The sequence below is a fragment of the Patiria miniata genome, unplaced genomic scaffold (assembly GCF_015706575.1).
Source record: "Patiria miniata isolate m_02_andy unplaced genomic scaffold, ASM1570657v1 HiC_scaffold_10, whole genome shotgun sequence".
In the NCBI taxonomy this organism is placed as follows: Eukaryota; Metazoa; Echinodermata; class Asteroidea; order Valvatida; family Asterinidae; genus Patiria; species Patiria miniata.
Genome location: NW_024037048.1, coordinates 10,788,191 through 10,815,594, shown reverse-complemented (window position 1 = coordinate 10,815,594; position 27,404 = coordinate 10,788,191). Strand labels below are relative to the sequence as shown.

Below are 27,404 nucleotides of genomic sequence, written 5' to 3'. Positions count from 1 at the left end.
TTTGATATTATTTAAAAATAGAGTATATTATTTGTCATTTGTGCATTTTGTTTTCGTTTGAGTCAACAAAAGTGCTCAAAATCTAAAGACGGGTGCTTAGCAACTAAACCTGATGATTTTTTAGCTCAGTGAATGCTGTATATTACGAGAAAACAATATTCGAGGACCTCAATTTCAGTTCAAAAGTTGCCGAGTATTGCGAATCAAATCAGCATCCGGGAAATGTTCTCATTCAGCCGATTGCAGCTACGCTATGTCGCGCACTGAACTGACGAATAATAGCAACAATACACACATGTGCGTCTCATCAACGCTTGCATGCACCCATTCACGAATTTGCCCAGTTACAAACCAACTGCTAACGTCATCACTTGACTCATCTTTGGAGATGACCTTCGTTTATTGTTTTCTTCAAAATGACAGCATGTCAGCAGAAACAATTTCACAGGGAGTTAAGTGTTGTTACTATCCATAAGACCAAGTAAGCCTTTTAACAATAATTTGGTCAGTGACTTTTTCGAAAGCTGCAAATGATCTACTCTACCTTTAAAGCCCACACCGATGCACAAGAGATTTGCCTTCACATAATATCACTTCAAGATCACACTTAGGCCACTAGTTTTTTGTTCTTCAAATGTCGGCTGATGTTGCAGATGATGCTTCGATCTCCTTAAAACTCTCAAAAATATCCTTCAGGGTGAAGCTTGAGGTGACCTCAGTAAGGCCATAAGGCTTGAGAATTCTGCACCCATTTAAGATCTCGACCGACACGAACATTCTTCGGGAAATTTGGATAGTCAAGAGAAAAATCAGAGAAAACGGTAACGTCAGACCATACAGCGACATCGATATCGTGCGTGTGCTGCCAGGCTGGTCATTAGTCTGCTCCCTTACACATTGCGCTAATTAAAAGCGTTTTGTTTCCAGATACACGACCATCGCTCCCTCAGTCTGGCTTCCAGACGCACAATTACAAAATTACAACACCGTCTGCAAATGGTGCCCGACTAAATTTAGTGCAAAATATATGGGAGCCCAGAGAGGCCACATAAAGCTTATACTCGATCGTAACCCCATCTAAAAACACGTTGAAATTGTGCAGCAGCAGGATTCCAGTCAAACCAGTGAGTTTGGCAATTTTGAGACATCATCTTAAATTTTTTTTAAATTTTGCCGATGCCCATGGCTACGATGATGCCCGCAGACCAGAAACCGGAGACTTTGTTTTTGGGTCTTAAGCCCGGTTCATACTCCACGCGAATGCGAAGCGAATTTGATGTCATGAAACGTTCGCTGCGAAATTCGCCCGGGTTGAAATGTGCTCAACTTTTTCGAATTTGCAGCGCGAATACGTGACATGACGTCACAAATTTGCGTTCACTTTCGCTTTCGCGCCGAGTATGAACCGGGCTTTATGCTGATTTTTTTTGTTTTCCTTTTCTAAAGATGACCTACCAAGGCAGTGACTCAGAGGCCTCCGTGACACGTAAGAAGCGTACCAAGCGTTCGCGCTCCTCCAGTTCAAGCAGCGAGACGGATGAAAGCGACACGGAGAAGAAAACCAAGAAACCGCGGGGTAGACCACGGACGACGCGGCGGGACGGTGTGCACGGTTTCACTGATGCCGAAATCAGAAGGTACGTGTATAGATATATGGAATCTGAAGCCTGACTTCCATGATTTATTGTAACCTATGCAAATGATTCTTGGCCTATACAGGGTGAGTAAAAAAACGAAACCCACATGTCGGGACCATTGTTTGAGTGAAGTTCGGCATGTAGCACTTTCAAAATCTAGGATATGAAAGCCCAATTCATAAGCTTTCTTTTAGTACAAGAATCATTCAAATCACTCGTGTACTTTTCAAGTTACGGAATTTTAAACACAAACATCGTTTTAAGGTGTATTCCTCGGGTCACAAATGGACCGAAAAGTTTTGATTTTTTTTTCACCGAAAAGGTATTTATGAATGGAAATAAATGTGTTTATCCTTAGATTCAGCTCGGATAATTATCAGCATTCCTGACTCCAACCAGTCTTAAACATAGTGTTTAACACCTCCCAAGCACACATTTATTCCCTTATTAGTAGAGACTATCTTTATCAAAGGTCTGGAAATGTGTCCCAAATTTCTATTTTGTAACAAATTTTATGTTTTCATTTTTTTGTAGATTCATCAAGAGTTACAAGAAATTTGGTGAACCGCTAACAAGGTATGTACATGTATGACAGTCTTTTGTCGATACGTAAAGACTTAACATTTATCAACACGAATTATGTAGGACGGGATAATAAATACTGTTACTTCGTCCTGTGTTATATTTTTATTTATTTTTTGTCCTGACAGAGAATCCAAGGTTTTGTAAAGGCTGACATGATTATTCATATCTTTTGTTGTATTCATAACCTCACATGCATAATTCAAAAAAATATCTCATGTTTTATTCATAAGTACTCATGCATAATTCATGCAGATTGGAACTTCGCGGGTATTGCTGAGATACAGGAGTTATGCTCAGTTCTGAAAAAGAGACTCAAGTATCTCATGTTTTATTCATAGCCTCTCATGCATAATTCATGCAGATTGGAACTTTACCAGTGATGCTGAGATACAGGAGTTACGCTCAGTTTTGATCAAGAGACTCAAGTATCTCATGTTTTATTCATAACCTCTCATGTATAATTCATACAGATTGGAAGCCATTGCCGGTGACGCTGAGTAACAAGAGTTATGCTAAGTTTTGAATAGGAAACACAAATATCTCATGTTTTATTCATAACTTCTCATGTATAATTCATACAGATTAGAAGCCATTGCCGGTGCGCGGAGTGGCAGGAGTTATGCTCAGTTTTGAATAAGAGACACAAATATCTCATGTTTTATTCATAGCCTCATGCATAATTCATACAGATTGGAAGCCATTGCCGGTGATGCTGAGATACAGGAGTTATGCTCAGTTTTGAACAAGAAACACAAATATCTCGTGTTTTATTCATAACCTCATGCATAATTCATACAGATTGGAAGCCATTGCCGGTGACGCGGAGTTGCAGGAGTTATGCTCAGTTTTGAATAAGAGACACAAATATCTCATGTTTTATTCATAACCTCATGCATAATTCATACAGATTGGAAGCCATTTCCGGTGATGCTGAGATACAGGAGTTATGCTCAGTTTTAAACAAGAGACACAAGTATCTCATGTTTTATTCATAACCTCTCATGCATAATTCATACAGATTGGAAGCCATCGCCGGTGATGCCGAGTTGCAGGAGAAGTCCCAAGCTGATCTGATGAAGCTGGGTACCATGCTGCATGATGGATGTAAGAGGGCCATCGAGGAGTATGAGGAACGCTTACGAGAAGAAGCTGACTTTGATGGTAAGTCACAAGACAGTCACAAGACAATCATTAGACAATCATTAGTCAATCACAAGACAGTCACAAGACAATCCCAAGACAACCATTGGTCTATCACAAGACAACCATCATTCAATCACAAGACAAACACAAGACGGTCACAAGACAAACACAAGACAGTCACAAGACAATCACCAGACAATCATTAGACAATCACAAGTCAATCACAAGACAATCACAAGACATTCACTAGTCAATGATACAACATTCACAAGACAATCACAGGACAGTCACAAGACAATCACAAGACAATCACTAGACAATCACAAGTCAATCACAAGACAATCACAAGACAATCACAAGACATTCACTAGTCAATGATACAACATTCACAAGACAATCACAGGACAGTCACAAGACAATCACTAGTCAATCATACAACAATCACAAGACAATCACAGGACAGTCACAAGACAATCACAAGTCAATCACAAGTCATCACAAGTCATCACAAGTCAATCACAAGTCAATCACAAGTCTATCACAAGTCCATCACAAGTCAGTCACAAAAAAATCAAGGACAAGACAATCACAAGTCAGTCACAAATCAATCACAAGTCATCACAAGTCAATCACAGGACAGTCACAAGACAATCACAAGTCAATCACAAGTCATCACAAGTCATCACAAGTCAATCACAAGTCAATCACAAGTCTATCACAAGTCCATCACAAGTCAGTCACAAAAAAATCAAGGACAAGACAATCACAAGTCAGTCACAAATCAATCACAAGACAATCACCACTCAGTCACAAGTCAATCACAAGTCATCACAACTCAGTCACAAGTCAATCACAAGTCAATCACAAGACCATTACAAGTCCATTACAAGTAAGTCACGAAAATTTAACTGTTTTTTTGGTCAATTTCCTCTAGGCAAGAAGAGAGGGGCTACACTGAAGATATCCGGAGTCACCATCAACGCTCCGTCACTTCTGAAACATGAAGAGGAGTTTAAAGCGTTGGTCCAGACCATACCAGCCGATCCTGTCCAGAGAAAGAAGTAAGCGGGAAGCCAATTTATCCAGCTTGCTAAGAACATAAACGCTAAGCTCGGAAAAGATTTACTCAGTGAACGCAAGAAACCAGAAACTGATCCATGCTAAGCAGTTTCATTTGCGCAACCTATATTTTCTGTCTGTAGTTCTCGGGTCTCGAGTTGTTCTTTTTGTCATTGCTTGCTAGGTTATTTCAAAGTCTGGCATACAGGGTGAGTAAAAAAATAAATGAAACCCAAATGGCAGGACCAATTTTTGAATAAAGTTTTGCCTGTAGCACTTTCAAAATCTAGGATATGAAAGCCCAATCAATAAGCTTTCTTTTAGTACAAGTATCATTTAAATCACTCATGTACTTTTCAAGTTACGGAATTTTGAACACAATTACACCGTTTTAAAGTTCTGTCCACGGATCACAAAAAGGGTAAGTGTTCTTTCAGCAAAACAAAAACAATTCACATGCATCCTATGAGAATTGTTTTCATTTTGCTGAAGAGCACATACTTTTTGTGATACATGGACAGAACATTAAAACAGTGTTTGTTTTCAAAATTCCGTAACTTGAAAAGTACATGAGTGATTTGAATGATTCTTGTACTAAAAGAAAGCTTAATGACTGGGCTTTCATATCCTAGATTTTGAAAGTGCTACAGGCAAAACTTCATTCAAAAATTTGTCCTGCCAATTTTTTTTTTTACTCACCCTGTAGGTTATGGGCTCTGTGCGCCAGCAAAGAGGGCGCCCTTTTACCTAGCAAGGAAATCCCAGGATTTTTTGTTGGGTTTTTCCCTGATTTCAGGATTTTTGTCAGATTTGTTCCTGATTTCGGGAATTATTGTCCGGTATTTTCCTGATTTCAGGATTTTTTGTCCAGTATTTTGCTGTTTTAAGGATTTTTTGTCCGGTATATCCCTGATTTCAGGATTTTTGGTCAGGTTTTTTTCTGATTTCAGGATTTTTTGTCCGTTTTTTTTCCTGATTTCAGGTTTCTTTCCTGATTTTAGGATTTTTTGTCCGGTATTTTCCGTTCATTTCATGCCCTTTAAAGGAAAAAATCTCAGTCGTTAGATGAATTTTGACAAGGAGTCATCTTTGATGTTGTTTTTAGATACCAGCTGGAGTGCCGAGCCAAGGTGGCTCATTGGGACGTGGACTGGAGCGTGGATGAAGACTCCAATCTACTGAAGGGCATCTACGAGTACGGCATGGGCAGCTGGGAGGCTATCAAGATGGATCCAGAACTCAACCTTCACGATAAGGTAGGCTGAAAAGGCAAAAGCGCAGATTATTACCATGAGATGTGGTAGAAATTCTCCTACTTTGAACTTGCTAAGGCCCAAGAAAAAAGTCTTTGGTTTCTGGTATGGAGCTTGCCCAAAAAGTGGTGCGGCGACGCGGCTTTTTTTTTTTTTTTTTTTACCTTTTTTTTTGGGGGGGGCTTCAAATGTCGGCTGATGACTGCAAATGGTGCCCGACTAAACTTAGTGCAAATATATGGGAGTCCAGAGAGGCCATATAAAGCTTATTCTCGATCATAACCCCATCTAAAAACACGTTAAAATTGTGCAGCAGCAGGATTCCAGTCAAACCAGTGAGTTTGGCGGTTTTGAGACATCATCTTTTATTGAAAAAAAAAAACTTTTTCATTTTGCCGACGCGCATGGCTACGGGCATGCCAACCTTCCACTCCGTAGCTCCACGCTCTAACCGCTCGGCTACAAGGTGCTGCATGAATTATGCATGAGTTGTTATGAATAAAACATGAGATATTTTGTGTCTTTTGTTCAAAACTGACCAAAGCTCTTGTATCTCAGCATCACTGGCAAATTAAGTTTTAATCTGCAATATTGAAGCCACTGCCAGAAACACTGGGGCAAACCCCTTCTCTTAGCGATAAGTGTAACTGGGTTCTTTAACGTGCATTACACAACAAAGCAAGATACACAAATCTATAGCGTTTTCGCATGAGCTTCAGGTGTGGTTGGCAGTACTTTTAATGTCTCTCACAGTGGTCTCCCCCAACTTTCCCTTTCTTACCGTTGAGGGGGTACTTTTGCAACGGAGCCCATAGAGCAGCCAGGAGAAATATCAAGCGAGGGCTATATATATAACCGGCTACCCGATTAAAAAAAACCACGGATACATGGGTACTCGTTAAAGAAACCAAACATTGCCAAACATGCCAAAATTCAAATCTTGGAAGTTGCTGTTGAGATTGTTTACAAAGGTCCGCACGATAATACTACTTCATCGGTGCGTCAATACAGCAAGATACAAGTGTGTACATTGAGCTTTATAGCTTTACGGTGTAAACTGCAGCTCATAAGTGTGAAATATGTTTGTTTTTTCCCATGTGGCCTGATTATCATTTTGAAAATTCCCCACTAATGACTTCAAAACCTTTCTTGTTCATTGTCTGAGAAGTAACGCAGTAATTTGTAAAGTTGGTTACGGGTACCCGATCCCATAATCTAGAACCGGTTCCTGACATTAAGGGTCGGGTACTCTGGTGCTCAGTTCCGATGCGCAGTTTTAACTTCACTCGAATGCACGAAGGTCGGACTACTCTAATCGACTATTTGGAACCGGAGCCCAGGGCATGGTTGCATCACTGGTTACCAATAGCCGCACACATCATAACGCACAGCAGGGAACCAGGATTGCGACATTTCGTGATGACGTTTTGACCAGCGTTTGACTAGAGACGTTGGAATGTTACTATTAGCCAATTCACAATTCCAAACGCGCATGCGGGATATCTGCTTGCAGCCTTCCCTGCTTTCATTTGAATGAATCAAGTCGTTAATCAATTTATCTTGTTAGCTGAGATTTTACTACCTTCCAACCTCCTGTCTATCTCGTTGTAGATATTATTACCGGACCCTCAGAAGAAACCTCAAGGGAAGCAACTCCAGACGAGATGCGAGTATCTCATCAAACTCCTCAAGAAACAACGAGACAAAGAGGAACTCATAGCTGAGGTGAGATGAATATCATAAGTCCATCACTAGCCAATCACATGCCCATCAGAAGTAAATCACAGGTCAATCACAACTCCATCCCAAGTCAATCACAACTCCATCACAAGTCTATCACAAGTCCATCACAAGTCTATCACATCTATCACGAGTACATGGCAAGTTATCTCAAGTCCTCACAAGTCCTCACAAGACCTCAAAAGTCCTCACAATCCTCACATGTCCATCACAAGTCCCCACAAGTCATTACAAGACCTCACAAGTCCATCACAAGTCCATCTCAAATCCTCGCAAGTCCATCACATGGCCTCACAAGTCCCCACAAGTCATCACAAGTCCTCACAATTCCTCACAAATCATCACAAGTCCATCACAAGTCCATCACAAGTCCACACAAGTCCTCACAAATCCTCACAAGACCTCACAAGTCCTCACAAGTCCATCACAAGTCACCACAAGTCATAACAAGACCTAAAAAGTCATCACAAGTCATCACAAGTCCATCGCTAATTCTTACAAGACATCACAAGTCCTCACAAGTCCACAAAAGTCCTCACAAGTCCACACAAGTCCTCACAAGTCCTCACAAGTCCATCGCAAGTCCCCATAAGTCCTCACAAGTCCACACAAGTCATCACAAGTCCATCACAAGTCCTCACAAGTCCTCACAAGTCCTCACAAGTCCTCACAAGTCCATGGCAAGTCATCACAAGTCCTCACAAGTCCACAAAGGTCCTCGCAAGTCACTACAAGTCCTCAATTCATTTCGTTGTTTCTCCCCTTTCTCAGCAACCAAAGAAAACGCGGAAACCCAAAGACACACCAGCAGCAGCAACACCACCGGCCCCCGTCAAACGCGAGCCCAAGACCAAACCCAACAACCGGAAGAAAGCAGCGCACAACGAAGACACCACCGCCAAGAAAACCGCCAAGAAGGGAAGGAAAGGCGCTCGGAAGAAAACCGCCGACAACGGGAAAGAAGAGAAGGAGAATAAGGAACAAGGAGAGAGTAAACGCAGGAAGAAGGTCAAGACGGAAGAACCGGAAGAAGAAGGCGAGATTGTTGACGACGAGCCAGAAACTAAGAAAGAGAAAAAGGTAAAGAAATAAACCCTTCTAGGAATGGTCAGCTGACCATATTAGCTTGGTCAAAGTCATTACCAGCATTTGTGAAGGCTTGTTCATAATTGACGCAAAAGCAAATAAGAATGTGTGATGTCCAACAACTTTTTGCACAGCAAATTCGCAAACGTTGAAACATTGCAACAAAGTTTTCCCAAAAATGAACATAACCCATAGGTTTGCAGGGCTTGTGGTCCAATCTGGAACGTTCTTTGTTCTGTTGTCTGATGCATCACATCGTTAACATGAACTTATGTTCCTAACGCTGTTTTTTTGGTCTTTCAGGGTAAAGATAAGACAGACACCAAAGGACCCAAGAAGGGTCATAAGGAGCTTCCCCCTATGCACATCACCGCCCAACGAAATCCAGTCTTCATTGATCCAACCGGGGAACTCGACGAAGCTACATTCAGTGCCGTAAGTATCACGTATCCAATCATCCTCAGGTATCCCATAATCCTCAGGTATCCCATAATCCTCAGGTATCTCATAATCCTCACATATTAATCCTCAGGTATCCCATAATCCTCGGGTATGCCATTATCCTTAGGTATCCTGTAATCCTCATGACTCCCATAATCCTCAGGTATCCTATACTCCTCATGTATCCCATAATCCTTAGGTATCCTATACTCCTTAGGTATCCCATAATCCTAAGGTATATCATAATCCTCGAGTATCCCATAATCCTCAGGTATCCTATAATCCTTATGTATCCCATAATCCCTAGGTATTCAATAATCCCCAAGTATCACATAATCCTCAGGTATCCCATAATCTTCACATGTCCCATAATCCTCATGTATCCCATAATCCTTAAGCTGCCCTCAGGTCGACCTTGCGATGACACAGATCAGTCGGCGACTGACTTTTCAGGATCAAGCTGCACCGTAGCTTTTACCGTTGGGAACAAACAAGTTGCCGATTCTGTGCGACCTGAGTGTAACTGCAACGATATTAAGACAATCGGCATCAGTTGGCCCTTAAAAAAATCAACAGTCGCAAGAGTAGAAACGTTTCAACTGCTGCAACGTGTGCCCGACAGGCGGGAATCAATCGCAGTCCTGTAGCCAATCAGCGTCCGGTAAAAATGGCTGAATGAACAGCTGGTGTGGCCATGGAATGTCATTTGATTGTAATCAACACCGCTCTCGCTATTGCTAAAGAAGTCACATGACTGTCTATGCTGTAGAATCAACATCACGTCGTGGTTGACATGTGCATGGTTGCGATTATTTTGCGCCGAGATGCCGCTTGTTCCATGATAATCGCACGATTTCTCAGTTTTGTAACCTGAGCATTAGTTTTTTGCTTGATGCCAACGGTTCCGTCGTGGCGCAAGCAAATCACGGGTCGACCTGAGGCCAGCGTTAGTATTTAATTTACATCTCATTGATGCAAAAAATCCTACGTACAAAAGAATGACCTTCTTGAACTAAGACCATGGTTTTCAATTTTTGTTTTTGTTGCTCGTAGTGTAAGGAAAAGATGCGACCAGTCAAGAAGGCCCTGAAACTCTTAGACAACCCTCCCGAGGAAGTCTCCGAGAAGGAACAGGTCAATCACACCAGACAGTGCCTGCTGAAGATCGGCGACCACATCGCCGATTGCATCTTAGACCTGAAAGATGCCGATAAGATCCATGAATGGAAGGGGTGAGTGTCAACTAGTGAGAGTTGGCCAACTGAAATTACCCATCGGCCAAACAGCATAAATTTATCTTAAATCTATATAATATCTATGAATTTAGGGTCCACATTTTTATCCCCCTGGCTTGCAAGCCAGACAGGGGGATATTGCGATCACGTGTTCCGTCTGTGTGTGTGTTCCTGCATGGCATTACGCCTGAGGACAGACAACAAAAGGAGCACAAAGGGGCCATTGATCCTCGAAGGAAGGTGCCTATTGTCCTCGAACGCAGGTTTGTGTGCTTAGTCTATGGGAGAGTGTTATATTACAGGGACAAAGGAAAACACAAAGCCAATCCTCGGAAGCATAGCAAAAAACGACTGGGTGTGTGTCAGTGTGTGTGTGTTCAAGTTCACTGTAAGTTCAGTCATCAATCTCAACCAAACTTGGAAGGTGGTCTGTGGAGAGAAGGCCGACGTCCAAAAAAATCCTTTCCAATATGGATATTTAGGAGGTCTCTGGAGAGATACTAATGACATCTAATGAGGATCGCGTGTTCCATCTGTGTGTCCGTGTGTCTGTGAGTTTGTCTTACATTCCCTATGTGGACTTGTGAACAAAAGACGTCCACATAATGCAGGTTGTGTTAACGTTATGTGGACTAAGCCGTGTTCCAGTTCACTGTAAAGTTCAGTCATCAATCTCAACCAAACTTGAAAGGTGGTCTGTGGAGAGAAGGCCGACGTCCAAAAAAATCCTTTCCAATATGGATATTTAGGAGGTCTCTGGAGAGATACTAATGACATCTAATGAGGATCGCGTGTTCCGTCTGTTGTCCGTGAGTTTGTCTTACATTCCCTATGTGGACTTGTGAACAAAAGATGTCCACATAATGCAGGTTGTGTTAACGTTATGTGGACTAAGCCGTGTCCACATAACGTTTTGCCCTTTCTGGAAAACAGGTTTAGAGGCATTTTTGGGTTAGGTTTTTCCGTAGCAGAATGAAGAGAAACACTATAGGGAATCATAGAAAAAAATTGGGTTAAAAGAGTTTTCACAGTTTAAGTAAAGTTATTTTTTGTACCGAGTTTTCTTAACTACACGAAAACAAAGGAATGTCCACACAAGGCATGTAACGTAAACCTGTGTGTGTCAGTGTGTGTGTGTTCAAGTTCACTGTAAAGTTCAGTCATCAATCTCAACCAAACTTGAAAGGTGGTCTGTGGAGAGAAGGCCAATGTCAAAAAATCCTTTCCAGTATGGATATTTACGAGGTCTCTGGAGAGATACTAATGATTCTAACATATGTTAGTCCGGTGTTTCACCGAAACTCTCCATTCAACCCAAACTCCCCATTCAACTGAGAACTGGTACCTGCCGGGTGGACAATCAAGGCCGTCACTTACTGCCTGTACTTAGACATGTATACAAACTGCCAGGATGCCAGGGAGATTGCACAAGTTTTACTTGCAGTATTTTTCCCTGTCCCTGTTACATGTGACACCTATGATTATATAATTCTGATGCACTCCTTAATGCAGTCGTCCTCCAAGAGTAATTATGAATAGCAAACTACCTACCTAACAAATGAGAAAATAGTTAAAAGTCATTCTTGATAAGGGAATATATGTGTGCTTGGTTGGTTTTAAACACTCTGTGTATTGCCGGTTGGAGTCTGGGTGCTGATAATTACCCAAGCTGAAGGCGAGGGTCATTATCAGCATCCAGACTCCAACCAGTCTTAAACATAGTGTTTAATACCGGCCAAGGACCTATTATTGCCATTCATAAATACCTTTTCGGTCAAAATATTTTAGTTCAAAACATCCCAATAAAGTCCAAAATCATAAATTTCCAATGATTTTGTTCAACAAATTTACTTCAGGTTTTTTGGGACACCCCTTTAGCTATATTATGGAATGTCGCACGAGTAAGTCGTAAACAACTCCTTATATGGAGATTGGCGTGCACGTCTCACATACTGTGCAATGTGGCGCAGAACACAGCTGTGCCGATGTAGTGTGATTTTAGAACTGTGAAATTCTGACTGACTGGTAGTATTGCGCATGCCTACATGAGGATTGTAAATGTTCAACCAATAAAACGGTAAAAGGCACTGGATTTCATAGGAGTCCAAATTCATGTGGCACTTGAAAAATGTTTAAGACCAGCCAGCCAGTCTTTATCATCCGTTTAAGACCGACCACGTGACGGGCTCTCTACCAATAGGAATTTATAAAGGTCTTAAGTATTTATGAATGATACTTGAATGGCAAATTACAAAGAGCCAAGGTAACGGGGACAGGAAAAATGTCACAATTCGGACGCTAAATTTAGGGAATAATAACAGTGCTCAATCTGGTTGACAATATGAGGTTCTGGTCTCTGATGTTACACATTCTTTGATTTGCTTATTTTCTAGTTACCTGTGGACGTTCGTCGCCAAGTTTACGGAGTATGATGCTAAGAAGTTGTACAAGCTCTACAGACATGCACAGAGAAAACGAGATGACGAACGGGAGGAGGTATAGTCATAAATTAACCGTCCTAGTGGGAAGTCGATATTTAGAGCAAAATGTAAAACCCGTTAACCCTTTCCTTACCATTGGCGACTTTTGTCAACAAGAACTACCCCCCTGCTGATTGCCATGGGCGACTTTAGTCGACCAGCAAACCACACACAGAACACCCTCAACACAGATATATTCACTACTTTTCAGAAAGGCGGCGTGTTGATATGTTTGGCCGCCCATACATCAACCATATACCAGCTGAAAGAGTGTTTTCGGATCGTTCTAATGGTAGTTTATTCATAGTGTTACTATTCCAAAGAAATTGAGAAAAGTGCTTCAGAAGTATCCACGCACAATTTGAGGTATGGAGTGCCATTGTGGTCATGTGGTGAAATGGCTTGCAGTTAGATAACTGGGACCAGATGAACAAAAAGGCATAACTTTCTTATATTTGCACGTATGGACTTCATTTCTACATCACAATCACATAAAAAAGTAAGGTTCAAGGAACAATTTTTACACACAACAACTATGATTTTAATCACTCCTTGGCAGTGAAAATCTGGGTTGAAAAAAGTGAGTTTTGGACTTGTGGTCGTTTGTTTCACGCTCTAGTGATTTCCGCATGACTGAGCAAACAATTTGGTCCTTGGGAGAGCCTAGTCAATAAACAATGTGGTAATGAAAGGGTTAAATCTCTGCAGGTCAGTTCTGTTGAAGGGATATGAAGTGTCAAAGTAACTGTGTCACACCATAGCTGCATGGTCACACGGAGAGTCACTGCACACACAAAAACAGCACTGTGGAGATCAGAGAAGTGTGATTGAATCTGCCTGCTTGCCCTGAGCTTAATTATATAAACCACACACAAGAATTGTGCAGGGATTTGAAGTGTTATCCATACTCCACAGAAGATTACCTCAAAGGAATAAGGCGTGTGGGCGCCGACTCTATGAAAAAAATGGTTTTTGCAAAACTTGTGTAGTGTAGAACACCAGGAGGGTTAAGAAAGAATCTAAAAGATAATCAGAAGGGTTCGTAAAAGGATCTGTTCAGAATGTCTGTGCATTTGAATCGCTTACGAGTATTATGAAAAGCTTTGCCAATCAAGTTTGAAATTAGAATTATTTTACAGAGATGGGGAACCACCAAAATTTAGCTGGAAAGCTCAGTTAATAAAGTACCGGAATGGTTATCCGGAGGTCGCAGGTTCAAACCCTGCTCCAGTCCATTTCTCGTTCAACTTTAATTGATAAAATACTCCCAAGAATTAGCCCCGGAGTTCTTGTACTGCCCAAAACCGCAATACTTTTTACCCTGCACACTGCCCAAAACCACCCCATCAACGGGGAGAAAAGTTACAATGTAATACAACATAGTTCAAGTGCTACTGGGATGAGATACCACCTCCAAATATGTGATGTAGTATGTCAAAATCAGGCGAAATGGATCGATCCAGTAAGCTCTGCCCAGTGCGCACGTGGGCAAATTAACACGCGCTCCGCTCGCTCCAATGCCATGCTGCATTTTCCTTCCGCGCGCATCATACGCGCGTGCACGCATGTCAGACTTCAGTGCACGCACATCAGACATAAATCACGGCTGTGATTGGTCAGAACACCATGGGGCGGTACTTGCTGGATCGGTCCATTGGGCAAGAGCTACGAATGGAGAAACAGCTGAAAAGTGACATGTGCGCGACTTTCAGCGATTTTGAGACTTTTTGAATTTGTGAGGCTACTAATGTGTAACATTTTCGAAAGCTGAAATTTCATCGAGAAATACTTGTTACTAAACACTTTTGGAGAGGCATGTCATTTCACAAAATGACACTTTGTTCGCTTTTGTTCTGAAACGACAAAACATTTCAGACAGTCCGAGTTCAAAATTTAATACCTTCATTTTAGAATGTCAAATTGTAAAAAAAACAAAGCGACGTTTGAAAGAGCAAGGCCTGTATTTTGCTTCTTGCCGAAAAGTGCCTGAGTTTGACACACCACGTCACATATTTCAGATTTCCACTTGCGTACTCTTTAAATTTGCAACTTTTCAAACTGCATCATTTTTCATAAACCGTTTTCAGTGTTGGACGATTTTAATACAGTCTTTTAGTAGCAAGATGTAGCAAACAGCATTCCCCAAAGGTCTATATAAATGACATTATCATAAGACGATCAAATTCAAAACTATGACCCCTCCAATGAGTGTGAACTTTCTTCTTCTTTTTTTTTGCAATGTTTATAACATCCACAAGTTTGTATGAACTCTGTTGTTGACATCCACAGGCAAAGCATGCAGCTGGAGGCAATCAACAAGGTCACAAGCCCCGCCCCCAAGAGTGGGCGGGGGGCCCCAAACCCAGAGAGGGCTGCTACCCAGGTGGGGGGCAGACCCAGGGCTACAGCCACCCCCACGGGGTCAAGAGACCCCACCCCAGTGGGGAGGGGCAGACAGACAGACCCAGGGGGGATCGTGACAGGTGAGTCGTTAGTGGATAGCCCTGTGATCCTGCTTGTTGACTCGTGCCTTGTGGATCAGTATTTGGGTGGATGTTTGTGGATTAGTCGTTCCGTTGGTTATGCATTGGTTACGCGCATTAGATGACTGTGCAATTTGCTTGTACACAGCACGGTAGGCAATCAGTGTTATTTATGTTACGTAAGTCACCCTTATTTTTTTTTTTATTGTAAACCATTTTGTCAAATTCAGAAACATTTCTCATCTCATTTCAGTCCCGTAAATTGAAAACTAATCTTGCAATGGAGAACCCAACGCTGAAAAGAACTAAACAGAAACAAATTTTGACCATGAATCACATACCATTCCACTTACATGTTGACAACACATGAAGACATCCCATGGCCAAGAGCAAAAATCCAACCTAAACATGATCATCAAACTCAAAGAGTGAAAAAAACACTCCTCAAAGTCCATGTGTGTAACCTTAAGTGTCCTTTGTTCTATTGTCCACCCTTCCCTGACCCGTGACCCTTCACCCCTCAGTGGTCATCCACCCCCTACCAACCCTCGCATGCACCAACGACCCCCGGGCTCTGGAGAGCGTTTTGAGCACCGCCCAGGGCCGGATAATCGTGGGCCCGCCAGGGGCCCCTTTAGGGACAGGTAAGGCCCAACACGTCTCTCTTGCATGTTACTACTTCGAGGGGATGGTTGGTTGACTCGTTGATAGGTTGATTGGTTGATCAGGTTGATTGGTTGATCGGTTGATCAGTTGACTGGTTGCTTAAAGTTCAATTCAATTCCACTGAAAATTATTTTCACCTCGACATTTTGAATGACAATACGTTGATTGGTTGATCAGTTGATTGATTGAGTAGTCGATTAGTTGATCAATTGATTGTTCGATCGGTTGATAAGGTGATTAGTTGATCAGCTGATTGGTTTATCAGTTGATTAGTTGATCAGTTGATTAGTTGATCAGCTGATCAGTTGATTGGTTGATCAGCTGATCAGTTGATTGGTTGATAAGTTGATTGGTTGATTAGCTGATTGGTTGATCAGTTGATTAGCCGATCAATTGATTGGTTGATCTTGTGACTGGTTGATCAGTTGATCGGTTTATCATTGGTTGATCACTCGACTGTTTGATCAGTTGATTAGTTGATCTGCGTACAAGTTGATCAGTTGACAGGTTGACCAGTTGACCTGATGATCACTTTATCGATGGATTGGTTGAATGCTTAGTTGACAGTTGATTTGTTGATAAAGTTGTGTTGATGTGAATGTGCACGGTATGCAGTCCATATTCTTTACCGCTCTGAGCATGCTTTATTTGTTTTCATTTTATTTGTGATGGTGTAAGTTAAAAATACATACTTCACTTTTGACCCAAAAGTAAATTTATCACATTGCATCGAGACATGATTATATTTGGTATCAAAACAAATGTGCATAAAAGTTAGAGCTTCCTTCATGAATATAGTGGTAACACCATCTGGTAATAACTATTGTCGCTCAGTAGATATTTAGTTCTGATAAGATATCTACTGAGCGACAGTAGTTATTACCACATAGTGTTACCGCAAACCGAAACGATACTGATACTCCAACATGCAAAGCCTAAAATTCCTTCATTAAATTGCAAATTTGAGAAAGAAAATTATCTAGAACAAATGTGAGGCGTTCTGGCAAAATGAGGGGGAACTGGGCACAGGCCATAGAGGAGAAAATCGAAAATGACAAATGGGGGTGAGTTTTGTTGTATTTTTCGATTTATAGATATTTGTAATCTTATATGTCTACGCATATTTAAAATAACTAGTTTAAAAATGGTTGAATGAAATTGTTTTTAAAGAAAAACAATTGGCATCTCTCATTTTCACGACTGCAAAACTCGAAAGTTTAAAAGCCTTTTTCTCAGTTTTTACTTTTTTTGACAAGTCGGTCAACACAAACTTTAAACAGCCATAACTTGTCAACGGAATGTCCGATGGGAGTGCAACAAACATTATTGTAAGGAGAATTATATTCTCTTTCCTAATACCCACAAACCCTCATTTTGCAAGAACGCCTTGCGCATTTTTAAAAAATGCATTTCAAAGCATACTTTTTTCACCATTTTTTTAAAAATCAAACCGGCTAAAATATTGTTTTTCCTAGAAAATTCATTTTGTTGCGCCTCAAATCTTCTGGCTTTTTTTTTTCACTTTCTGTGGCTCCCAACGCCATGGCAGTCCCTGAGGTTCTTGAATTGAAGCAGCTTTTCTTTACGCATAATGGATATTGAAATGTTAACCTAAAGTGTTTTTTTCCCTGTTTAAGTTATTACACAATCCTGTTGCATAAGGATTGAAACGCTTTTGGCATCAAAAGTTAATAATTTTGTTGCCATTGTCAATCTCTAAGATTACAATGGTAATACACAAACCAAATCGTTTAAAGGTAATATACAACATTTTGAAACATCAAAAAGCAAAACTACCAAATTAATATGAAATACCTTTCTTGACTGTAAGTGAATAATCGTCTCAAGCACCTTGTGAAATCACGGCACCTGGTGTTCTGTCATCTTCAAGAAAAGTGGAATTTTTGTATCAATTTCCAATGATGGTCAGTGGACCACCGTTGGAAAAAACTGACCTTTTCAAATACTGCCCCCAATTTACCAAATTTAGTAAGTCCGCATGTTGTTTGCAATCGGTTACACATCCGTGAACCGGTACAAGCCAGCTAGTCCGGTTCCCTGACCTGACAATTCCTTGACGTCTATAAATTGCTTTGTTTCGTCTGAAGTAGGGTCAGGGAACCAGACTACTAGAACAGCATTATTTCCCTTGGTTTTTCAAGCGTCTATGAACACAAAACTTTATACAGGTCAGTGTAACAATATTTACTACAACATACTAACCTCAAAATCCATCCATTTCTGAAAATTACAGCAAAAAGTAAAACTTGTATATTACCTTTAAAGGTATAGTCCATCATTTGTAATTTGTGCACTTTGTTCGTTTGACCCAACAAACGTCCTCAAAATCTAAAGAAGGGTGATAACAATCAGCCTGATGAAGTTTCAGCTCAGCTTCAGCTTTTTTTTCGAGAAAAACAACATTCTAGGAACTCGATTTCAAATCAAAAGTTGCTGAATCATGTTTTGAATTGGGCTTGAATTCAGCATCCGAGACACGTTCTTACTGAGCAAAATGCAGCTACGCGATGTCGTGCACTGATCCGACGAATTATAGAGGGCGCGTGCGTGCGTCGTGTCAACGCTTGCGCGTGCTTCGCTGTATAAAAAAAACCGAACTACTAACGGAAATTTCCAACGGTGCGTCTTAAGACGCACCGTTGGAAAGCACTTCTTCAAAATGACAGCTTGCCAGAAAGAATAATTTCACAGGGAGTTTAGTCCCTTGCTAGCTTTCAACCAAGTATGTTTTTCAACAATAATTACGTCAGTTACTTTTTTGATAGCTGCAAATGATGGACTGTAGCTTTAAAGAATATGCCACAAAACATTCTTCTCTTTTCGATTGATCGCGTGAAAATAGACCCTAGAATCATTTAACTTTGGTTAGTGTGTTTTTTAGTTTCTCTAACTAGGTTTGATGAACTGGGTTTGACATACGTGTACTAACATTTCCTTGCTATTGGATTTTTTGCTGTTAACTGGTTTGCATCCATCCCCATTTTACTTGGTTTATAGTTAGTCATTCACCTGGTTTATAATAAGTCATTAAACCAAAACTGAAAAATAGTCCTCTTTACACATGGCTTGTAATTCCAGCATTCCAATAAGGACTTTCAATTCATTCCGTTCATTTTTCGTAACCGCATTCTTTTTCTCCTATTTTCCATTCAGCATTTTCATTTCAGTACATGAGTTTAGCTGCTGACAAAGCAAATATCATTTCAAACTTCACAGGGTTTCTAATACAGTGGTTTAGTGTTTCTGTAATTTATCAAGACTTGAGACACTGAGAAAAAATGTTCCCTTGTGCTCCGTCCACACAAAAAAAATTGAGTGTGATGCACAGAACTATATTAAATTACTAGAGTGCTGACTCGATGTAGAAAGTGATGCCTGCTGGGCGCATCCATGTTTGTGCACAAACCTATGGACTACTTGACATTATGTACGGCTTTTGTACGGCTATTTGCGTATCTGCGTTTGTATTCTATACAGGTACGTTATCAAAGCCGATACGCCCAAAACCGAAAACACGATCAGTAAATGAGCGTTTCATTTTGCTCTGCGCAAACAACTCAAACTCGCAGTACACGTGTCCGCTGAAGATGATTTTTGCCGTGACGTTTTCCGCCATTACGCACTTAAGTTGTTTGCATATGTTGTACTTGCGTGTAGCATTAGGTACATTATCCAAAATCCATTCCGTGTGATTTTATTATGTTCCACAAACACGCACGCGCAAACGTGTTCACACTGTCGATCGTGGACGTCCTATTGTCCCTCTTTTGTTTGTACTCCAACTTTTTAGGAAGACTCCCATAGGTTTTGTACACGACCCCAATCACGGACGTATGCTGGGAATCGTTGACGATATTGTTCTTTTTTGTTCTCTGGAATTTTTCGTCCACGGTTTAAATAGATGAACACGCCCAGGTATTCAAAATGTCTGCGCCCAGGACAGCTTCAAAGTATATTCGTGCAAGGGAGTGATCAGTTAGCACTCTACTAATAAGCCATTTGCGAGTGACCTATACCCTTTGACTTGCGGAATGCTTGGCACATTTTAACTTTGAATTCTCCAGACAAAAGACGCCGTTGCCTATCACGTAATTCGGGGCAAGCTCTTGCATAGTTACATAAGAGACGCTCAGCACCAATACATATTTCACAATGGCTGAGAATGGCACAAAGACACCAGACCATGCCGGAGCTGGGGGTTGCTAGCATAAGGCTTGACCCGAATCACGTGATAAAGTGACAGTCTCTTTGGTCGGGAGAATGCAAAGTTAAAACGTACAAAGCATTGGATTAAGTCAGCGTTCCAGATTTTCTTCAAATTTAACTCGCAAATGGCTTATTGAATATAGCTCTATGGAGAACACAAATCTACGATGGATAAATTGATTTTATTTGACATGCATGATGTCCCATTGTTACAATTCATTGGCTCTTTACAGATATGGTTCTGGAGATACAGCCGCTGCTTACAGTCGCCCCCACCAATATGATAACCATCGATTTGGAAACAGCTACTCCAGAGACAGAGAAGACGGCATATCCAGGTAACATATTGGGCAGAATATTGTGCTCCATTCTTTTCCATTTGGGGTCATGTTTGGGTCATATGTGGGTCACACATGGGTCATACTTGGGTCATACTTGGGTCATACTTGGGTCATACTTGGGTCATACTTGGGTCATAGTTGGGTCAGATTTGGGTCATACTTGGGTCATCTTTGGGTCATAGTTGGGTCATATTTGGGTCATATTTGGTCATACATGGGTCATACTTGGGTCTTATTTGGGTCGTAGTTGGGTCATATTTGGGTCATATTTTGGGTCATATTTGGTTCATATTTTGGGTCATATTTGGTCACATTTGGTCATACATGGATCATATTTGGATCACACTCGGGTCATACTCGGGTAAGGTTTGGGTCATATTAGGGTGTATTTTGGGTCGTATTTGGAGAGAATTCGTAGCTCCTGTCTGATTTCTCTCCCAATTGTCTCCCTTAATATTCTACGTGTTTATGAAACAGTAAAAGTGACTGAATGAACTCTGTGGAAGGGATATGGGATTATGGTCTATTTTCTCGTAGGCATGATGTTTGATATTTGCATGCACTATTAAGTGACAGTGCCCTCTTTAGTTGTCACACAATGCCAATAGGTTTGAATTCTGCATCATGCAGTAATCATACCAAAAAGTTTACATTCATCTCATTATTTCCCCCATCAGATACAACAATGACAACAAGCGGGACAGAGACAATCCCTCCGGGCGACCCTACCACGGGAACAGAGGGGAGGAGCACAGACGACGGAACAGCGACAAGTCGGACAACTCAACACACAGCCAGCACCAGTCTGGTAGCCGGGACGACCGTTTCCACCATTCACACATCGACAGCAAGCGGAGAAAGGGGGGATCGCGGGAACGCGACAGGGAGCGCTCGGATCGGGGTGATCACCACCGGTCGTCTGATTGGTCGGATCACAGATCGGACAGGCACAGGGAACATCGGCAAGACTCGTGGTCCAGCGGCGACCATAGCAGGTAGCCACGGCTTGGTTACCAGCTAACAAACTCTCATCCGTTTACATGTATGCTGGTACCCACCGATCTCAACCACTGGTATAGGCTGATTGGCCGTTGACAGAATGCAGCGAAGGAAGTCCAAAGGATTGTGGGTGCACTAATTCGTCAATTGATGACCTCATGAATACATTACCAGCTTGGCAGCCAATCACAACGCTGCATTTTGACCTGCTGTGGATATCATCCAATCAGCTTGTAGCAGCATGTCAGTCTGTGGTCGCTTGGTGGCGGTGTTGTAGTCGATAACTTGTGACAGATCACAAGCCCATCATAAGCCCATCAGAAACCCATCACAAGCCCATCATAAGCCTATCACAAGTCCGGTCATAAGACAGGAACAACCGAATGCCTTGCCACAGATCATTTAACCACTTCACGCTGGGATTATTTTTGCCGAAAATTTGGATTTTCACAAAAAAATGCAAAATTGTCCTGCCAACTTCTGATATACAGCCAAACGCCACAAATTATTATTAATCATTTCTGGTAATGAAACCAAGGATTCCTCAAAAGCGCCCTAGGCACTGTCGCTCGCAAGCCTGAAAAAACCTGTGGAGAGAAGACAATGAGAAGAAGTTACAGTTTTAGAGGTGGGAGGAAAAGCCCAGAAGAACATTCTGGGGAAAACCCACGGAATCAGGCAGGGACTGAAAACCCAATCCACATGTTGGCCCAGGCGGGATTCGAACCCGGGTCACATCGGTGGAAGGCGAGGAAAGTACCTCTTCGCCAACCTGACTCCCCTAAATACTGATTCGCAAAAGTCATTTCAACAGTATTTGTACGATATTTCTTGCCAAAACTCCGGGTGTGCACTGGAGCGTAAATTGTACAACAATAGGCCATGCACAACAGCCAATTCAAGATCAACACACGGTCCACCTCCACATCCATACTGGAATTTGTATCCTTGTGGAGTCATTTCTTTGTTCTCATGTACTAAAGTTTTCGAGTTTAACATGTAGTTTCAAAATGCTCTTATTTTAACCAGAATTAATTTCCTGGGCTGAAATTCAGACTTAATATCCCTTACATAAAATACTTCAATTAGCAACGATCAACACACCTTGGAAATTCCTAGTTTTTGAGTAAAATCCATATATCTATTTCGTGATAAGCTTGTGGAGACCTATTCACCTATAGAAATTGCTCTGTGGAGACGTATACAATCTTTTGTTCCCTATTGTGCACCTGTCTCCACAGGGTACCGTGTACCAGATCAGTGACTTCACGGAGTTTGTGTGTGTGTACAAAAGGCACGCGGGATTAGCGTGTATAGACGTCACATGGAGGGGAGTCAAGGCAATCTTGACATCTTAACCCGTCAGCCGTACCTGTGTGTATAAACAGCCAGTGCGTGTTATCGCATCCTCCGACGCGAACTGGTTAAAAAGCTTGTGTCTAAACTTACGACCAGATGACTTGTGCTTGACTTATGAGATCTTGTGATTGGCTTGTGATGGTTGTGACCCGTCGTAAGCACCTCTAACCACAGCACTGCTGGGTGTAAACACTTTTTGGTCATCTGTACATTTACAGCTGTATGCTTTGCTTAAGATGCCTCAGCCGATTTCACGAAACCTTACGCAACAGCGCAACTCAGCTTGCGCCAAAATGTGTTGCGTAAGTTGCGCAACATTGCCCGCTTCGCAACATTTCACTTTGACACATTTCACGAAAGTCGGATAGTACATAAATCCGCAACTTGCGCATTAAATTATGGAGTAACTTGTGCAGTCATCTTAGGTGGCATAAGTTGTGGCGTAGCGACTGAAAATGACACATTTTACCAGCAAATCGGGACTGTCGTGGAGCCCGTTTTTTGCACAATTTATCAAGGTTGATACAAGACACAGCTTAATGTTTGAGGTAAATTAATTTCTTTCTTACTTGTAACATCATTTTTAGAGTTGCCGAACAATTCCAAAGAAAGACCGAGAAAATCATTTTCAAAATGGCGGGCTGAGGTTATCCAACAACTGTTTCGCGAACGAACAAATTGTTTTTGAACAAATTGTTTGAATTATTTAAAACGTAGCGCAGCCACGCCAAATTTGTTGCGTAAGTCTGCTGCGCACTTTTTTCGTGAAATCAGCTGCTTGACAGCAGGTTTAATATCAGTGGAACGAATAATGAACAATTCGAAAACGGTATGGGAGGAATCAACAAACATTAAAATATTCTAAGATTTGTGTCGTAATCATCATCTTAATGATATCCAAATTGATAATTACCTTTAACATTTCCAGCCGTGCAGAGCTCGCTCGACTATTTTTGTAAGTTTCAAGTATGCTGTAGCATAAAACGCCACATGAAAATGGAAACAAGATTTGGTGTATTGTTTTTGCTAGACGCAATGATCTTGTATTGAATTTCCCATAACTCGCCTTGCGCTTTTTAAAGACATTAACAGGAATAAGCAATAATGGTGTCGTTCGTTGTCATAGTGTCAAATCAAAAAAAGTGTCAAACTTCATATGGTTAGTTTAAACAACTTGTTCTTAACAAGCACACCCTTGCATAGTTGAATAATATTTCAATTTTAATTTATTTTCATGGATCATTATTGTTTTTCCACCTGTATTTGAAGACAGTCTTCGCAGAGTTACATTGTTTTTCGCATCAATTAAAACAAATTACGCCAAAACAGAGAAAGAGTATAAAATACTTTCAACTCTGCCAGCTGTTTCTATTGTGAGATTTAGGGCAACATGGAAGGGGCGTGGCTTGAAGAGAAAGGGGGTGGCTCATTTGTACAGATACAAAACAGGGGTCAAAGGACATTGCTACAATTTCTCATTAAGATGTTGCTTTGCACTTACCAGATAAAATAGCAACAGCATTTTGAGTTTTTCTGTAAAATTCCGCAAACGATGTGTACCAGCGGCCCAGCTTGCAAGCTGCTAAAGATTTGTTTACGTTGTAAATCCATATTTTTATGTAATATATAATATATGAAGGAGCGTTATTTAATAAATAAAAAAAATTGAAAAAAAACGCCAGATCCACCTTTTTTATGATAAAATCTCAGCATTGGATGCTGTGACTTTATGTCTGGTTCTAAATGAAGAGTGACTTGCGATTATATTTTTGTGATTAATTTCCGCAATTTTGAAGTTGTCGTAAGTACAGTTGAGGTATTCGGTACGGACGACACGGCTTGTATTCAAAATACATGTGGTACTATACGGATGAATTGACACGAACAATTCGTCAAAGTTTCCCATATTCTTTCTCATTTTGGTGTTGTTTGTAGAGGGGCGGAGTCAGTTGAAAGAAAAGTGGGGTGCATCCTTTTTACACTTAAGTATATTCCTGACGAGACATACATGTGGAATTTCTCATTTAGTGACGGTTTATGATCATTTCATCATTTGAAGATAACATACTTAAGGTTTTACATGCCACAGATTGTCAAAATAAATTTATTGTTATTAAATTCTGCGGTGTTAACACCAAAGTAGGTTCCATGCTCTTTATTTGCCAATTTAATAAGATTTAGGATTTTTATTTATTTGCATAAAACTTCACATTTTCCATCGCTCATGTTCCACCCATGTACAGGGCGAGTCAAAAATAGGAAACCCAAATGGCAGGACCGATTATTTAATGAAGTTTGCATGTGGCACTCTCAAAATCTAGGATATGAAAGCCCCGTTATTAAGCTTTCTTTTAGTACAAGAATCATTCAAATCACTCATGTACTTTTCAAGGTATGGAGTTTTAAACACAACCAATGTTTTAAAGTTCTGTCCACGGATCACAAAAAAGGCTTGTTCTTTCAGCAAAACGAAAACAAATCACATGGGGAATTTGTGTGGCTTGTTTCCGTTTTGCTGAAAGAAAACTCACCTTTTTTGTGACGTTGTTGTGATTAAAATCCTGTAACTTGAAAAGTACATGACTGATTTGAATGATTCTTGTACATAAAGAAAGCTTGTTAATTGGGCTTTCATATTCTAGATTTTGAAAGTGCTACATGCAGAATTTCATTAAGAAAATGGTCCTCACATTTGGGTTTTCTTTTGTTTTTGACTGGCCCTGTAGTTTTACAAAACAGTCTCATAATAGAAAGTCACATATTTATAGCTAAACAACTTTAACCATCGAAGGACATTTTCTTTGGCGGAATTTCGTTTCAATTTTGATATATTGCTTGTTTGTACAGATACAAAAATAAAATAAATATTATAAAACAAAAGTTGCGAAGTGGCTTATCCGAACGTAAAATCTGCCATTTACTTTTTCTTCCTGTTGCTAATAATTATCATTTCCCACAATTTTCTTTAATAACTGGACAAATAGTCTGCTCTTTGTAAGTTTTTTTTGTAAATAGTAATGCCTATGTATAAACTTCATTCTAGATTATAATGTAAGAACATTACAGCATTTATTGTGCAGTCTGTCCCCGAGTAAAATGGGGGACATTTTTTTGCTACAAAAATGACAATAAAACGGTGTTGTCTTGATAATTCATGTTGCGTAGAGTGTGATTTTGTTTGTATAAAAATGTGTTTTTTGTTTAAAGGCAATATACAACATTTGCAAATATCGAAAAACAAAACTACCAAATTTTTACGAAATACCTTACTAGGATGTTGGTAAATGACAGTCTAAAGCATCCTGTAAAATTATGGCACCTGGTGTGAAGTCATTTTCAAGAAAAGTGGTATTTTTGTATAAATTTCCAATGGTGGTCGGCCGACCATCGTTGGAAAAACCTCACTATTTGTTAACTACTGCTTTAAATTTACCATTTTTTGTTCAGTCCAAATTTTGTTTGCTATTGGTTACATGTTCATGAACGGGTGCAAGCCAGCTAGAGCTGGTTCCCTTACCTTACAATTTTACAGCATTAATTGATACATTTCATAATACTGGAGTCAGGGAACCTACTTTCACCTTTTTTTGTTTTCCTTGGTTTTTCCAGCATTTTCGAACACAACACTTCAAACATGTCAGTATACTAATGTTTGATCTATAATACTCAGTAACACCTCAACTACTTCATTTCCGAAAATTACAGCAAAAGTCAATGATATACATTCCCTTTACAGTTCATTATTAAAAAAAACAATAAATAATACTATGATTTATTTATTATCTTTATGCCACAATAAGTCAATAATTTTGATTTGGAGAATAAATTTTGTTTTTGCAATTTTCCCCTTTTCCTTTAAAGGGAATGTACAACATTTGCTCTTCTTGCACTTTTCAGTAGTAAGTGGGGGATTAAACGCATGTTATAGCAAATGTCGTTAAACTGACTTGTTTCACGTTTTGGGGTTGAAGATGCTTAAGAAAATATGTTCTTGCAGTCTGGTTTCCTGACCGCTTAAGATGAAACGGAGCTAATTTGTCGACTTTGGGGAAGTCAAAGAATCAGTCCGGCGGGATTTTATCCCTTCACATGTGTGTAATCAATTGGAAAGAAATGCGGAATAACTAATTATGAAAAATTAAGAGCAGTTTTTAAAAAAAAAAGAGGTTTTCGCCAACATCACAGCTGACCAGCACTGGAAAAATACCCGTTTTCTTTGAAAATGTCAGCACACCAGGAGCCACAATTTTACAAGGTGCTTTAGAATGTCATTCCCTAACAATCCAGTAAAATATTTCGTGATAATTTGATTATTTCGTTTTTTGATGTTTGCAGATGTTGTAACTTCCCTTTAAAATACATTATTTCAGAAAGGATGACTGTTCTATGTTCAATTGTGTGAGATTTTGTATTTTTTAACAACCCTCTGGAATTGGAACTGCAAATAAAAGGGTGACGTAGAGGGCGCTAGACGGAGTAAGAACAGTATTTTTCAAGATTGAGTAAAAAATTAGATTGTGTGGTGTGGAAAAATCGTTTGTTTAGTAACTTTTATTATATTTATGGTAATATCAGAAATAAATTAATAAATATTAACCGATTTTTGAAGACTTTATTGAAAGAAATTTGTATGCAGAGTTTATAAGCGTTGAATTCACCCATTGAAGCAA

The 27,404-nt window shown here is 40.3% G+C and overlaps 1 protein-coding gene across 4 annotated transcripts in view; it reads left to right on the top strand.

Moving 5' to 3' along the window:
* The window catches only part of LOC119737879 (chromodomain-helicase-DNA-binding protein 1-like), a 49,221-nt gene extending 27,352 nt beyond the window's left edge, over positions 1-21,869 (top strand). For 3 of the 4 annotated variants that reach the window (XM_038212519.1, XM_038212545.1, XM_038212529.1), the window contains 14 exons: positions 1,447-1,637; positions 2,172-2,213; positions 3,241-3,383; positions 4,300-4,426; positions 5,530-5,680; positions 7,289-7,402; positions 8,189-8,497; positions 8,807-8,938; positions 9,998-10,176; positions 12,573-12,675; positions 14,949-15,142; positions 15,667-15,786; positions 20,269-20,373; positions 21,054-21,869. In XM_038212519.1, coding sequence (XP_038068447.1) covers positions 1,447-1,637; positions 2,172-2,213; positions 3,241-3,383; positions 4,300-4,426; positions 5,530-5,680; positions 7,289-7,402; positions 8,189-8,497; positions 8,807-8,938; positions 9,998-10,176; positions 12,573-12,675; positions 14,949-15,142; positions 15,667-15,786; positions 20,269-20,373; positions 21,054-21,375 — 2,232 coding nt within the window. In that variant the 3' untranslated portion in view covers positions 21,376-21,869. The remainder of the gene's footprint in view (positions 1-1,446; positions 1,638-2,171; positions 2,214-3,240; positions 3,384-4,299; positions 4,427-5,529; positions 5,681-7,288; positions 7,403-8,188; positions 8,498-8,806; positions 8,939-9,997; positions 10,177-12,572; positions 12,676-14,948; positions 15,143-15,666; positions 15,787-20,268; positions 20,374-21,053) is intronic. The other variant, XM_038212537.1, reaches the window with a different exon arrangement.
* The last annotated feature ends 5,535 nt before the right edge of the window (positions 21,870-27,404 follow it).